Source organism: Hyperolius riggenbachi, chromosome 1 (assembly GCF_040937935.1).
Source record: "Hyperolius riggenbachi isolate aHypRig1 chromosome 1, aHypRig1.pri, whole genome shotgun sequence".
Taxonomy (NCBI): domain Eukaryota; kingdom Metazoa; phylum Chordata; class Amphibia; order Anura; family Hyperoliidae; genus Hyperolius; species Hyperolius riggenbachi.
Window position 1 is genome coordinate 214,126,062 of NC_090646.1, and position 15,849 is coordinate 214,141,910.

Here is a 15,849-nt window from a genome sequence, read left to right on the forward strand (position 1 = left end):
ATTTTTGAATTGCAAAATCTTTAAAATGACATCATAGCACACCATAGTAACTTGGCGGGAGGTAGGGAAATTGTTCTCACTCCCATGGAGAATCTCTAAATATGTGCAATTGAGAGGACACCCGGGCTTTGCCCATTCCTGGCTGCATGCTACGTTTATGAAGTGGGAAGACAAGGGCATTTGTAAATTAGGTAATTTGCTAGATTTGGGTTGTCATAAATGGCGAACATTGAACGAGCTTAGGGCGGCATATGGTATACTGGCCATTCATTATTTTGCCCTAGTACAGACTAAATCTTTGGGAAAGGTTTACTCAAGGGTATTTCCAGTATCGCAAGGCCCTCGCTTTTGGACACTTTTTTTTTTGCAGCCTTGGGGGTCAAAGAAATCCTTTTCAGACGTACAGAGGGAACTTTTACACTAAAGGCAAAAGAACTGGCGATACATAATATGCGAAGGTGGGAAAGCTATTTTGCCTGTCCAGATATAGGAGAGAAGATACTAGAGCGTAATAATATGGTGCGACAGCAGGTGGTAAGTGAAACCTGGAGAGGCTCCCATCTTATGATGTTATACCATGCTAAATATGCCTTTAACATCAGGTAAAAAAATAATCCAGAGGGCTATACGGGGCATGTCCAAAATACAGAAAAGTAGATACACATATGGTTCATTGTCTATGGAATTGCTCAATTATAAGTTATTGGGAAAGAGTGTTAACATATGCATGAAAGGTATGTAGGAGGCAGATATCCAAGGACTTCCTGTTTATTTTTTTCAGTTAGGTTGATAATACCCCAACACAGGCATCTAGACAACAGAAACCGTTAGGACTTGCACGTTATGATGATTGAAGTACGGAAAACGATTTACAATAGGTGCATCTATCATACAGCACCTAGTGAACTACTTAACAGATCACTACACTACATGAAATATAGCCAAAATGTCCCTCTATTTTACATTTTGAATACAGTGGGGAAAAGTTAGAACCTCTCAGGTCTGTATCACCGCTGTGTAGAGCAGGGGTCCCCAACCACCGGTCCGTTGGCAGCTTCCAGCTGGGCCGCGGCGGGTCTGTCATCTCGCCCCTAACCCCAGCCCCCCCTCCCCCCGTGGCCACCGCTTCTGTTACCTTATAGATTCCCCCAGGCGCCACTCTCCTTCATGCAGTACTATCTCCTCCTATAACAGTCTTGCGTCTGCTGTAAGGAGGGAAGGAAGCGGGGCAGCGTTTCCCATGGTAGCGGCGATGCATATCGTCGCTACAGGAAGCCATTGCCCCGCCTCCTTCCCTCCTTACAGCAGACGCAAGACACGCTGCTGTTATAGGAGATAGTACTGCATGAAGGAGAGCGGCGCCTGGGGGAATCCGGAAGCGGCCGCCCGCTCATAAGGTAACAGAAGCGGCGGCTGCGGGGGCACCACCTACGCATACTGGGCACTATACTAGCCATGCTGGGCACTATACTAGCCATGCTGGGCACTATACTAGCCATGCTGGGCACTATACTAGCCATACTGGGGTAACTATACTAGCCTAGCCATGCTGGGCACTTTACTAGCCATACTGGGGCACTATACTGGGCACTTTACTAGCTATACTGGGGCACTACCTACCCATACTGGACACTATATTAGCTATACTGGGCACTATACTAGGGCACTACCTACCCATACTGGGACTATACTAGCTATACTGGTCACAATACTAGCTATACTGGGGCACTATACTAGCCATACTGGGGCAACTATGCCAGCTATGCCGCCGCACCCTAACCCCTCCCCCCGTAACCCGCTGCGCACGACACTGTCCACTAGGTCGCGCGCGCAATAACCCGCGACCCCCCGGGCCCTGGAGAAAAAATTGGTCAGTAAGTGGTCCCCGGGCCGTAAAAGGTTGGGGACCCCTGGTGTAGAGGACAGCAATAAAAATTGTCAATAATTCTAAATCATCACCACCTTATCAAAAATAGAACTTTTATTACTGTATGTACCCTTGTTGGAGCATTAACGCTTTCTGTCAGGAATGGAAATAAGCAGGGAGACTAACTCTCATGGAAAACCCATTCAAACAAGACTAATCTAGGTTACAAAAGCTTTCTTCTTTATGTGCTATTTTATTAATGAATAGTGTTTAGAGATAGAAGGAACAATAGCGCAGTTAACAATAGCCACACAATCTCTGCACGTAAACTGCTAGGAATGTATTGGAACTATAAACAATATTATAGCATACAAAATGACCCATATCAATTAGAAAAATGTTAGCTAGTTTCACATTGTCAACAATTTTATTTTTATGCCCAATGAGAAAAAAAATCAAAGAATTTTCACAGTTAAAATTCTGCAGTTACAGAAAATAATATTGCACGTAATAAAAGTAATGACACAAATCCCATAAATTTACAGTGTTGACCCCCTATTTTTAGTCCAAAATATACAGAAGCATGCAGTGCTTTCTCCAATACGGAACAGCAGCATGCACTACAGTAAACAGTTACATTCACAACGGAATTCATTGACCCCTCTCATCCCTGAGTTTTATTTGTGTTGAGATGTACCCAGTGCAGGAGAACTACAACAGAGGTCTGCTTCAGGCTGCAATGCCACCCTTGTGAAAAAGAGATCCATTCACAGAAATACAAATATTGCAATAGCATGTCAAATCACAGCAAAAAAGCCATGGAAGTGTTCACTGAAATAGAAATGTAGCTAAGACTGCTCCCAGGGATGAGAGTTTACATTAGTAAAACTTAAAAAAAAACCTTGTCCAAATGCATTTGTTAAAATGTCCTTCTGTACACTAAAAACACATGTAACATGTTTATTTTGATCACCGACACTTTGTTCTCCTTTCTGTGTATGTTCAGTGCTCCTCTTTGTCCTTTCCTTTCTTTTCTTTCTCGTCCTGTAAAGCGGACCCCAGCTTTTTGATCAGAACTGAGAGAACCTTGTCCAGTGGATCCATTACTCCACGCTGCAGCCATTTTGGAATAGTGGTTCTGGCATGGTGGAATCCCAGTTTCTGAAGTATGTAATCTACACCAACTGGATCAATCTTTCTCCCTGTCCATGATATTAGCCTAAGAAGAAGGGATGTGAAAGAACATATTACATACATAGACACACACACATGCATAAAAACGGCAAATTAAACTCTTAAACATTCAAGTGCCCATGTTTACCAAACCAGTACCATCCATCCATGAGCTATATTTACTGCACTCTGACCACCATAGTATTCCGCAATCTCTGGAAGACCCATTTTCAATTTTATGTTTTTTTACTGCTCTTTGGTTAACTGCTTCCGTTCTCCCACCACCAATGCACTCAACAGTCTAATGACAGCTGAGCCTTCATATGCCAGTCAGAAGGCTCCTGACTCTGTGATCACTACAGGCCAATCACAGTGATCACAACCGAGAAGAGGAAAAAAGGCCCTGGTCCTAAAGGGGCCAGAGCCTTATGCTCCACGAAAGATTAAAGTGGACTTGTATTGCAGTTATAGAAAATGAACTAATAACACAGCGCCAATGTAAGTGGCCTTTCTTATTTTTTAATTGTATTGTAATGAAAAGGAAATTAAAAATCTAGTAAGATTTTACAGTGCAGACGTAAGTGGTCAGAGTATTATGGCACACCTTCAAGAAAAGAACAAAGGAATGAATGTTAGCAACTGTAGATGCAATTTGGGTTTAGTGCGAAAAATGCAACACAGGCATACCAAAGCGAAAAACACCGGCCTTACAGCCATTTCCCGGGAATCCTGCTTCCTCAGAGACCAATGCTGGATTAGAAAAGTCTGCACATTTGTCACATGAGATTCTGAGGGCAAACATCTGAAGTATACAAGAATCTCATAAGTTCCACTCTCATTAAATGGAGGTATTACACATCTCAAGACATTTTATAACCAGGGAATTTGGACAGGCCATGCTAATTACTGATTCTTGTAATGCATATTCACTGGTCATTTCAAGCCTATTTATAAGTAAACAATGGTGATATAATATATCCCTGGGTAGAAAATTGTAAGAGAAAGAAAAGGTCCGGTGGGGGGTATGGCATGTCTTACCCACTTGTAATTCCATAATTTAAAAAAGGATCCCTCTGCATTTTTAACTGATAGGGGTCTAGGTAAATAAAGCAACGTGCCCCCCCCCCCCCCATGTGAGCATACTCTGTTAGTGTTAGGAGAGAGAGAGAGTGTGTGTGTGTGTGTGTGTGTGTGTGTGTGTGTGTGTGTGTGTGTGTGTGTGTGTGTGTCCTTAGGTGTTAAAGATTGGCATGGGATTGGGGGATGTTGAAGGTTACCATAACACGGCGCTATCTAAATACAGGGAATAAATAATAGGAGGGTGGGTGACTTGACACCTTGAAAAGAAAGCAGGGGACAACGGGAGCCCAAATAGCACAATATGGGGCAAAGTACAGTTAAGAAATAAGGTACTGACAAAGGTAGGTTGCATAAGGGAAAACCAACGACTTGATGCAGGTGGAGATGCACAGACCCAACTCCATTTGGGTGTCCAGAGAATCCTGGACGTGGATGCTCTCTTGGGAAAAACATAACTGGCACTAGGTGTGGCAGAGGCACAGAACCAATAGCATGCCTCCAAAGGAGGGTGCAAAGCACAACAGGGGGTAAGAAGCACCCAGAGGTATATAAAATTAAGTTAAAAACAACTAAAATAACAAAAATAAGAGGAGGTTGACAACTCATTTTGCGGCCCACTTTCTCAAGCTAACTGTAGTGCCTAAAATTAGCAAATGTAAGGAGCTCAGTGCTCAAGCACTCCTTACATTTGCTAAGTTTAGGCACTACGATTATTGAGGTAAGCCACCTCTTATTTTTGCTATTTTAAACTTCATTTTATACACCTCTGGGCGCCTCTTACCCCCATTGAAATAAATATTAGGGACATTGTAACCAGTCAAAGAAAACCAGGCAGGACCTGATGATGCATGGTGCTTGCTTTAGTTTACTTTCAATCCCCATAATATGCTATGTGCATTAAAACCTATTATAAGTGAACGTCCTAGAGATATTTTTTGGCAGAGTGGAGAATAATTAATTTATCACTGTCCCTGTTGGGGAGATGCCTTCATTACCTAACCTGTTGACGAGGCACTTCATCCGTATTGTAATTCCAAGAATTTTATGACTATTTCTGTGTTTGGTATTGTGTTATATGGATGGCTAAAAACAATGTATTTGGAAGAGTATATAAAAACCTTAGTGTGGGTTCCAGATGCCAAGTATTGCACATGAATTCCCTCCAGTCCACGTAAGTGTAATTAGTGTTTTCTTCCTTTTCCTTCTCTGAAGAACCATCATCAATCTGGATCACAGGACTCTTCTGCCCTGGGCGGGTTGTGAAAATTCGAGGTGGGAAAATGACTGCAGGTACAGAGCATACAATTACTTCATAAATGAGTTGTGGCCATATGACAAATCAAGAATACTACACAAGCTGAGAACGTATAGCCAAAACAGTGATATAAAATGCAATACTGTATACATCTGGAAGCATGCTTCTATCATATCCTAATGAAATATTTTTAAATGAATAGTAAAAAAAACTAAAACAAATTGGGATATACAAATATACTAGCTCAGGAACTGAATGTTAACATTCCAAGGTATAAAGAATTTGCAGTGATGGACGTTTTGGTCCATCAAAATAAAACGTCAATATTATATGTATGCATGGATTAATTTTTACTATGAAAAACCCAATAATAGCTAGTAAATAGCCTGATTTATTAAGCTAAAGAGACTGGAAAATGAGGTTCTGGGCGTGAAAACTGGCTGCAACGTGTAGTAAACTGCATGCTCCTGTTGCTTTCTGTACACCGGGCACTGTGATCGACTCCACTAAAGTGAACAGAGGTTACTGTATATGCATATAGTCTCCTTGTTCATCGCTAGGCAACAGACTGCTTTTTCAGCAGCCAATTTGCAAAAATGTTGAAACCATACTGTGTGATTCCTGGCAAACCCATTTCTTTAACTACATGCACATGCAAACATACAATGTGTAAAACATGAACCATATTACTAAAATAATGGAAATCTACGTACTCTGACAGGACGTAGATTTCACCTTCCCGCCGATCTTGCTGCTCTGAATCTGCCACGTTCACTCGCGACGCCATCGCTATGATGGCAGAGCTCTGTGAGCAGGTCAGGAGCCACTTTCATTGGCTCCTGACCGCGTGATCACTGTGAGCCAATCACATTGGCTCACATTGATGGACAGGATCATGAGCCGATGCAAGCGGCTCCTGACCGACTCACAGAGCTCTGCCATCCTAGTGACGGGAGAGAGGGGCCTGCGGTGATGGGAGAGCGGTGGTTATGTGCAGCGATTCGTCGGTAAGTGCGGTCTTGTGGTACCAGCAGTCTCTGGTCCTTAAAGGTCAACTGTAGCAAGAGGAATGTGGAGGCTGCCATATTTATTTCTTTTTAAACAATACCAGTTGCCTGGCAGCCATACTGGTCTATTCGACTTCAGGAGCGTCTCAAGCACACCAGAAACAAGCATGCAGCTAATCTTGTCAGCTCTGACTATAAAGTCAATAAAGATTTTACAACTTAATGCCTCTTTAAAACTTGAGAAGGTTATATATGCACCTTGGGGATCCCCTGATAAATTCCAAAAGATTTGGTGCAGATGGCTAGCAGCACAGGATTATGTTGATCCTGACCTTGTAAGAGATCAGATTTTGGCTAATATTGGTGTATCTGGAAGTTCAAACATTAATACTTGAAATTCTGTATCTGATTATGTGCATGAAAATGTATTGTATGTTATTATCTTGAAGCCCTGTTTGATGCCCTGAATTGTATATATTGTACATTGTATATTTTGTGACCTCAATAAACTAAGTTTTGTTGAAAAACAAACAAACAAAAAAAGAAACACCGGATCTGCTGCATGCTTGTTAAAGAGTAACTGTCAGGCTGCAGAAGCTAATTTAAACCTCTATTCTCCTGTGTTAAACAGTTTAGAAGGAAGCCCAAAAGCAATTAGTGAAGATAAAAATCTCAGTTACCTTTGATGTGTGCTTATCAGCAAGTCTGTTATTCTTAAGAAGACGCAAGCCGCATACCATACTGCAAAGCATTCTGGGGCTCTCCCCTCGGCTGCTAATGAGACGTTACAGCAGCTTGTAATCGCGTAGCACTGATAAATCTCGGGCAGACTACACTGCAGGAGTCAGCTATTGTTCCTAGCCACATGGCTCATTAATATTCACTGCACACTGTGTTATTTAGTACAAGCTTATCTGTGATCAGGAAGCAGGCAGGACATGACGACACATTTGACAGAAAAACATGGAGCCTGCCATGAGCTGTCAGGAGCATCTATCTCTGCATATACTATATACAAATTCTGTGAAATCCAAACGTGGACAGTGAAATGCATATGTAATGTAAGTACAGCCAATCTTTAGCTGCTGATATATGTGTTTATTTTCTCTGAGACCTTATACCTAACAGCTCCTCTTTAAGGGTCTATGGCTAAATGTATTAGAGGCAGAGGATCAGCAGGATAGCCTGGCAACTGGTATTGCTCAAAAGGAAATAAATATAGCAGCCTCCAGATACCTCTCGCTACAGTTGTCCCTTAAAGAGACTCTGTAACAACAAAAACCTCCCCTGGGGGGTACTCACCTCGGGTGGGGGAAGCCTCCGGATCCTAATGAGGCTTCCCACGCCGTCCTCTGTCCCACGGGGGTCTCGCCGCAGCCCTCCGAACAGCCGGCGACTGTGCCGACTGTCAGTTTAATATTTACCTTTGCTGGCTCCAGCGGGGGCGCTGTGGCGACTTTCGGCACGGAAATAGACGGAAATACCCGATCTCCGTCGGGTCCGCTCTACTGCGCAGGCGCCGGAAACTTGCGCCTGCGCAGTAGAGCAGACCCGACGGCGATCGGGTATTTCCGCCTACTTCGGCGCCGAGAGGCATCAGAGCGCCTGCGCAGGAGCCAGGAAGGTAAATATTGCGTCACCGCTGCACGGAGGGCTACAGCGAGACCCCCGAGGGACGCAGGACGGCGTGGGAAGCCTCATTAGGATCCTGAGGCTTCCCCCACCCGAGGTGAGTACCCCCCAGGGGCCGTTTTGTCGTTACAGTTCCTCTTTAAGGGGCCAGAGATTGCCGGTACGCAAGGGTTTCATTAAAATCTTCTTGTATTGCATTATTGTTGTTTTTCTCATGTTTTAAACTGTTTATAGTACATAGGAAGTCACAAAATGGCTGAATAATATCACTGCTTGTACTAACAGGTAGGACAGGCAGCAAAAATGAATTGTGACAGCTGTAGACTGCAGCTTTGCTGTTAATGGACACTTAGTTACCTAAAGTATACACAGGTTTGTTTTAACATTTATCTAACTGTTAGCCTACTCCTAGTCCTACAGTTTTTCTGGTGTCATTTTAATAATGAGCAGAGAGATAAACTGGAAACTGTGAAAACATTACAAAAAATGAATTGTCTTTACCTTTTTCTTTCTCCTTTAGGTATGCAGACACCAGATCATGCAAAAATATAATCAGTTCAGCATCCATTGTGACACAGATGTGGTCTGTAAACTCGGTCACAACACTGCACTCCACCTTTGGCTTGCTGTCAACATCTGTGGAACATAGAACAAAAGATGTAAATATACGGAGGCATAATTATAAAATGTGTGAAAAAAGCTACTTTTTTGTTCTCCACGTAGAAAGACCTGCTATTTTTACAATGCCATATTAAAAAATGTGGGAATAATTTTTTTTCCCTGGAGATAAGGCTTCAAAAAGAGGAGAATATAAAGCCCCTAAATGGTGATCAAATGCACTGCCTTCATTGTAAGTGGCAATCTAACCAGTAGTTGGAACTGCAACTATTCTGTTAGAAGTAGCGCTACATGGTCCGTACTTTCATTGCTGCCATGCAACACAATTTCATAAGTGGTGAGCTGCAGCAAAATAGGTTAAAGAGAACCCGAGGTGGGTTTGAAGAATATTATCTGCATACAGAGGCTAGATCTGCCTATACAGCCCAGCCTCTGTTGCTATCCCAAACCCCCCTAAGGTCCCCCTGCACTCTGCAATCCCTCATAAATCACAGCCACGCTGCTGACAAACAGCTTGTCAGAGCTGGCTGTGTTTATCTCTATAGTGTCAGTCTGCTGCTCTCCCCGCCTCCTGCAGAACTCCAGTCCCCGCCTGCATCCCTTCCCTCCCTGCTGATTGGAGGGAAGGGACGGGGGCAGTGACCGGAGCTATGCAGGAGGCGGGGGAGCAGCTGAGACTGACACTACAGATGTAAACACAGCCTCACAGCACAGCTGTGATTTATGAAGGATTGCAGAGTGCAGGGGGACCTTAGGGGGGTTTGGGATAGCAACAGAGGCTGGGCTGTATAGGCAGATCCAGCCTCTGTATGCAGATAACATTCTTTAAACACACCTCGGGTTCTCTTTAACAGGCCAATTAGGTGACAAACAGCACTGTCCTTTGGTAAGTGAGACCTTCCATCCCTCTGATTAATGGAATCTTTGTCCATCTTTGTACTTGTTCTAGAATCTCATTCCTATAGTGTGGTGCCCAAACCTGTATCCCTTACTCCAAATGTGGCCTCACAAGTGACGTGTACAGAGGGAGTAGTATGCTAGAATCACATTCTTGTTTTATGCATTCCAGAATTGTATTAGCTTTAGTTGCTGCTGCTTGGCATTGTGCTCACTCACCCACATGCAACTTGGCTATGTGCTGCTTTGTCGTCCCTCCTCCTCCTCTCTCCATTGGGTAGTACACACTGCTCAGCTATAGTTTAACAGTGTGTATGTATATTGACTGCAATGTCACCCTAACGGATGAGCAATAATTATTAAGACTGAAAGTGATTGCTGGTATGTACAAGGCGGTACTTCAGTTGTTTCATTTAAAGTAAACACTAGCTGAATTCTCCATGAAAAAAACAGATACCTAGGCAGAAGGAAACCTCTGGATCCTCCAGAGACTTCACATGTCCTCTTTGTCCCCTATCCTCTGGAAGATTTGGATTGCACTCCTTATGCACGAGAGCAGCTATGATGTACCCACGAAGCTGCTCGTGCACAAGTGGCTCCGGCTTAATGTGCAGTGTCGCCCGTACTCGTGCAGATGCAGTACAGTTGCATGAAGAGGCACTCAGTCACGATCAAAAATCCAACAAACTCTTGTTGGATTTCCTCTGAGAATCCGCCCACAGCAACGGCGGGAGCCAGGAGGATGTGGGAGGCCTCTGCATGATCCAGAGGGTTCTCTAAACCTAGGCAATTATGTGATGTTTCGTGTATGTTTCAGCTGGTGTACACTTTAAAAGCCTACTGATAACAAACACATGCTAAATTAACCCAAAATTCCCATGATTAATAATGTATTATCTATCACTGATCTTTCAGTGAAAAACAGATATACCCTCAAACTGCCTGCTGTTTATAGAAACTTTAAAAAAAAAACCTTCACAATTTCAAGCAGTCTTTAGCACTTTCTGGAGTTGTTATTTAAAGTACATCCTATAACCTCTCAACCACACGCAATCAGACAGACTGCATTCTGAAGTCATATGTGCATAGGACAATCATAGTAGGCGATAATGCGCACCTCTCCCATAGGGATAACCTGTTACTTCACAGAGATTCTCCAACTGAAAATGTCTGATGTGGTGGGTGCTAACCCCCCAAAAAATTATGTATGTGACCATTTTGTTGTAGGTCACATGGAAAGGTACCATTCATGGCAGTTACTGCAGGCTTGGTAAAGAGAGGCTGTATCCTACAGTACACTTACCTTGCAGTGTAGGTTCTTGTGGCTCTTGCACATGTATGGATTTGAAATCAAGTTGCATTCTGGGTAAAGCGAAGATTGTTTCCGTTTCATGGTTGTAGCTGGAACCTCCATGAAAGCCGCTCAGTAGACTGGCATTCTTCACGGCTGTGCTGCTCTCTGTGTTATTTGCATCAACATTTCGCAGCAAATTCAATTCTGTCAGCAAATTAAACACACTTTAGTTTTTGTAATTACTCCATTTTTTGAGAGTTAGTCTTATTTCCTCCCTCAAAATACATTACAAATCTAACCTGGTTATGCATTAGGTGTCTGTGCAGGAGGACTTCATGTTTTGATCTATGTGTTTTATACAAGGTTTGTGTTGCCCTTTCCCTCTGACAGCTGAAATCTGAATATAAACGGAGGCTGGGGGCAACACTGACAAATCACATTTACAATACATTATTGAACAAATGAGTATTACAAAAACTCACATATGTTTCTTATTGATGTAAGGCCTAGATGCTGTTGAAGAGAATTCCACTCTTTACCATTTTTGTCATATGTTAGATGGTCAATGACATATGTCAATGAGAAGCAATCTATCTTGGTGACTGCAAACCTAATCAGAGGTTAAGGACAGCTAAGAGACACCTGAGTAGCCTTTCTGTCCCTAACTTGCTGCTCCCAGAGCCTCTTTCTTGCGGTGAAGGTGCTCTGTGGACCCCTCTGTCCCCTGCTATACCCCTAGATAAATAGTGTGTGTGTGGACAGCATGCATAGGAACAGCCTGAAATGCCAGGCTGTGCAAGTTCTTCCACCTGCCCGCTGCAACAATCAGAGAGTGTCTTCTGTCTTGACAAAGGGATCCCCCAATTTCCCCAAAACAAGTGCCTGTGGAGTGTGAAGGACACTTGTTGATATTGAAGTTTAATAGACAGGAAACAAATAGTTAAGACTGACCTTCATTCCGCATTGCAGTGACATAATTAAACCATTCCTTTACACTGGCAACCCCATGTGGTGGATTTTCATGCCTCCTCCGTGTTATTTTAGTGATTGTAGCCATAGGACTCTCCAGTGCTCCACAAGGCTTAGTAACCATAGTGTTATGACCAAGGTGAAAATCCAGTGTTTGTACGATATAAGTGGAGTGTTCACTTGAGCCTTATAAAACAAAAAGACAATGCATTGTAAATATCAATTTCAAGCTCAATTCTGTGCAATAAAAAACACACACCAAACCACAACCAGCCACCCATAATTGCCTTTTTGGACACTTGAAGAAGCAGTCACATGCTCGACCTCCTTTATCTCATTTCTTGGGGAGCTGCAAAGTTATTGTGTTGGGGTTGGGTGGGGTTTAGGAGGGATAGGGATATTTCAAACGTGTGTATTATGCTTCTAAAATCATCATTTATTGGGAAATGGTTACTAAATTTTTGGCTAAACTTATGAAGAGGCATACAGACATCTCGTTTAAAGCTTCATTGTTGGGTATCATTAATAATGTATCTTGCAATTAACATAAGTCATTGTTCATGAGAATTGCATTATTCTATGCCAGGAAATGCTTGTTGTTTAAGTGGAAATTAAGAGGAGTTCCCACAATAGAGGACTACATAACATTGGTGAATCGGAACATTCCGCTTTACAAACTTACTTATCAGGTTAGGGGTCATCCTTCTAAATTTGACAAGGTATGGAGCATTTAGGTAAATGATGAAAGCTTTGTTGTTCCACATTTAGATATGAAAGTGCATGTGTCAGATGTGTATCTGTCATTTTCTGAATTTTTGTATGTACTGCATGGTCTGAGGTCTTTGACTTCATGCAGAGTGGACCTAGTTGGTCCTTTATGTGTGATGTCTGTATAACTGTGAACCTCCTTGGATGTTATCAATACATGCTTTGGTTACAATGGGCCCTTGGGGTATATTGGGGTGGAGGGTGGCGAGGCGGGATTGACTATTTGTAATTTACAAAAAGTTCAATAAAATTATCTTATGAAAAAAATAAATCATCATTTATCAATACAGATAACTTGAATGAGTTGCCCTTAGTTTCTCATGCAGTATTAGACCATGTATTCCAAATTAGCACATTGTTCTTAAATCATTTTTTCATTGTGAAGGAGAGAAAAGATCGGCGCTGGATGTGTGACAGGCCATTGAGGGATGAATGGTGTATGAACTGTACCTCCGGGTATAGCGCGCTCCAAGTACAAAAAGAGTGGCAGAGATCTGGGTACCAGTTCAATCACGTCACCTTTACTGTCCCCTCACACCTAATTATTATTATTATTTATTTATATAGCGCCAACATATTCCGCAGCGCTTTACAAAGCACAATAAGACGACAAGGGTAACATAGATATACTAAAAAATTGTAAAACAGAGTTCCAAGCATAATGCCTAATGCCATAAGTCGCAATAAAATAGGCTTAAATAAGGCTTTATTGCAACCTATGTTGTTTGGTGCGAGGGGACAAGAAAGGTGACATGTTTGAACTGGTGTCCGGATCTCTGCCTCTCTTTTTATAATTGTAGAGTTGTCTATGCCTTAATGCAATGTAACTAGTATGTTTCAGGCCAAGCCAACCCTTCATCAGTCACCATGTAAAAGCACAGACAGTTAACAAACTGCACCACATCAAGCCAAGCAGGAGTCTTGATAAAGTGGTTGCTTATCCTGGAATGGACTAGCACTGTCACACAAAACTGGAATAAGACATGGGCATGACTTTTTGAACTCAAATATTGCATTAAAGTGAACCTTTGTCCCAACATTTATGTCTTCATTAGGTAGATAAGCCTATTATTATTAGTATTTTTTATTTATATAGCGCCAACATATTCCGCAGCGCTTTACAAAGCACAATAAGACGACAAGGGGAACATAGATACACTAACAAAATGTACAACAGAGTTCCAAGCAGCACACATGTTGTGACAAAAACAGTAAATATTAGGAGGAGGACCCTGCCTTTGCGAGCTTACAATATAATGGGTAGCGGGGGACACACTAGGTAAGGGGGTGGAGGATGGATGAGGCAGTGCCCCTTTGCCTCTGATTACATTGTGTCAAATAAGTAAATAAGGGCTATAGAATAGTTATAAGCTTGTATAAAAAGTTGTGTTTTAAGAGTGCGTTTGAAGATGTCCAGGTTAGGAGCATGACGTACAGGCTGTGGAAGAGAGTTCCAGATAAGGGATGATGCTCGTGTAAAGTCTTGGATGCGAGCATGAAAGGAGGTGATCAGCTTAGAGGCCAGGAGAATTTCTTGGGAGGAGCGGAGGTTGCGGGAGGGACAATATCTTGAGATAAGTGATGAGATGTATGGAGGGCACAACTCATGGAGGGCTTTGTATGTTAGAGTCAGGAGTTTGAACTGGATCCTCTGGGTAATGGGTAACCAGTGGAGAGAACGGCACAGTGGGGCTGCATCGGAAGAGCGTGTGGAGAGGTGAATGAGGCGGGCCGCTGAATTTAGAAGGGATTGGACAGGTGCTAGCCTTTGTTGTGGTAGACCACAGAGCAGGGTGTTGCAGTAGTCTAGGCGGGAGATGATTAAGGCATGTACAAGCATTTTGGTGGCCTCTTGTGTGAGGAAGGGACGGATACGGAATATATTTTTGAGCTGGAAATAGCAGGTGGTGGTTAATGAGGCAATGTGAGGTTTAAAGGAGAGCTCTGAGTCAAGTATAACCCCCAAGCAGCGGGCCTTAGTGGTTGAGGTTATTGGGGTGTTGTCTACCGTTATGGTTGCAATTGGTGGGGGTGTAGATAGCGATGGTGGAAAAATCACAATTTCCATTTTACTCATGTTAAGTTTGAGGAAGCAGGAGGACATAAATGCAAAAGCGGCACGTAGACAGTCGGGGACTCTAGATAGTAGGGATGACAGATCAGGAGCTGAGAGATCGATTTGGGTGTCATCCGCATAGAGGTGATACTGGAAGCCAAAAGAGTTAATTAGTTGTCCCAGGCCACGACTGTAGACTGAGAAAAGAAGTGGCCCAAGAACAGAGCCTTGATGAACACCAACAGACAGTGGGCGTGGGGAGGAATTGGTGTTAGAGAAGGACACAGTGTAAGAGCGTCCAGAGAGATAAAAGGAGATCCAGGAATGTGCTTGTCCCTTGATTCCTAAAGATGACAGTGTCTGCAGAAGCAGAGCATGATCAACCGTGTCAAAGGCAGAGGAAAGGTCAAGGAGTATTAGAATGGAGAACTGGCCTTTGGATTTAGCTACCAGTAGGTCCTTAGCAACTTTCGTGAGGGCAGTTTCGGTGGAATGGTGTGTGAGGAATCCAGATTGAAAGGGGTCAAGACTTTAGCCTAAGGCATAAATTGTTCCATTTCTTTCCTCCTTTGCTAAGATTCACCTAGACAAGACAAGACAAGATACAGAACATTTATATTGTGCTTTTATCCTGGCGCCACTGAGCTGCAGCCACTAGGGGCGCACTCAGTAGGCAGTAGCAGTTTTAGGGAGTCTTGTCTAAGGTCTCCTTACTAAAAAGGTGCTGGCTTACTGAACAGGAAGAGCCAAGAATCCAACTCTGGTCTCCTGTGTACAGAGCCCTTAAAGTACACTGGCCAACTGTCACCCACTCTTGTCATGTAATTCTTGTGACAGGATTAATGGGCACCAGTCTTTAATTATCCTATTATAGTTCCTCTAGTGAGAAACATAAACCTGTAACTTAAGCTATGTACACATGCTGGATTAAATTTGGCCAAGGGGGCTGATAAAGACTGCCTTGGCAAGAATCTGGCGTGTGTACAAGACCCCATTGGCAAGTGGCGTGCCAGTACAGAAGTTGGCCCTGAACTGTCAGCCAAGGGCTCAAGTCTCTGATTCCTCCAGGCAACAGTAACTGCAAGGGCCTTTAGGGTCTGTTTACACAGTGTACAGCAGGGGTCTCAAACTTGCGGCCCTTGATACAATATTTTGTGGCCCGCGCCGGCAAAAGCTTCCTTATAGTTCGCTTCAGTGCTCCCAAGTAATCCGCCGCATCCCCGCCGCTAATCG

General features: G+C 43.1%; 1 protein-coding gene and 1 long non-coding RNA gene across 3 annotated transcripts in view; one reads left to right on the top strand and one right to left on the bottom strand.

Annotated features, from left to right (window-relative positions):
- The window catches only part of LOC137571327 (uncharacterized), a 45,133-nt gene extending 36,460 nt beyond the window's left edge, over positions 1-8,673 (top strand). The window contains exons 3-5 of one of the 2 annotated variants that reach the window (XR_011031330.1): positions 5,333-5,410; positions 8,300-8,386; positions 8,535-8,673. This is a non-coding gene — a long non-coding RNA (uncharacterized lncRNA). The remainder of the gene's footprint in view (positions 1-5,332; positions 5,411-8,299; positions 8,387-8,534) is intronic. The other variant, XR_011031331.1, reaches the window with a different exon arrangement.
- BLTP1 (bridge-like lipid transfer protein family member 1) overlaps positions 1,964-15,849 on the bottom strand; it is a 399,009-nt gene continuing 385,123 nt past the window's right edge. The window contains exons 83-87 of the mRNA XM_068280272.1: positions 11,775-11,978; positions 10,833-11,027; positions 8,516-8,650; positions 5,239-5,404; positions 1,964-3,086 (exon numbers count right to left, since the gene is read on the bottom strand). Coding sequence (XP_068136373.1) covers positions 2,870-3,086; positions 5,239-5,404; positions 8,516-8,650; positions 10,833-11,027; positions 11,775-11,978 — 917 coding nt within the window. The 3' untranslated portion in view covers positions 1,964-2,869. The remainder of the gene's footprint in view (positions 3,087-5,238; positions 5,405-8,515; positions 8,651-10,832; positions 11,028-11,774; positions 11,979-15,849) is intronic.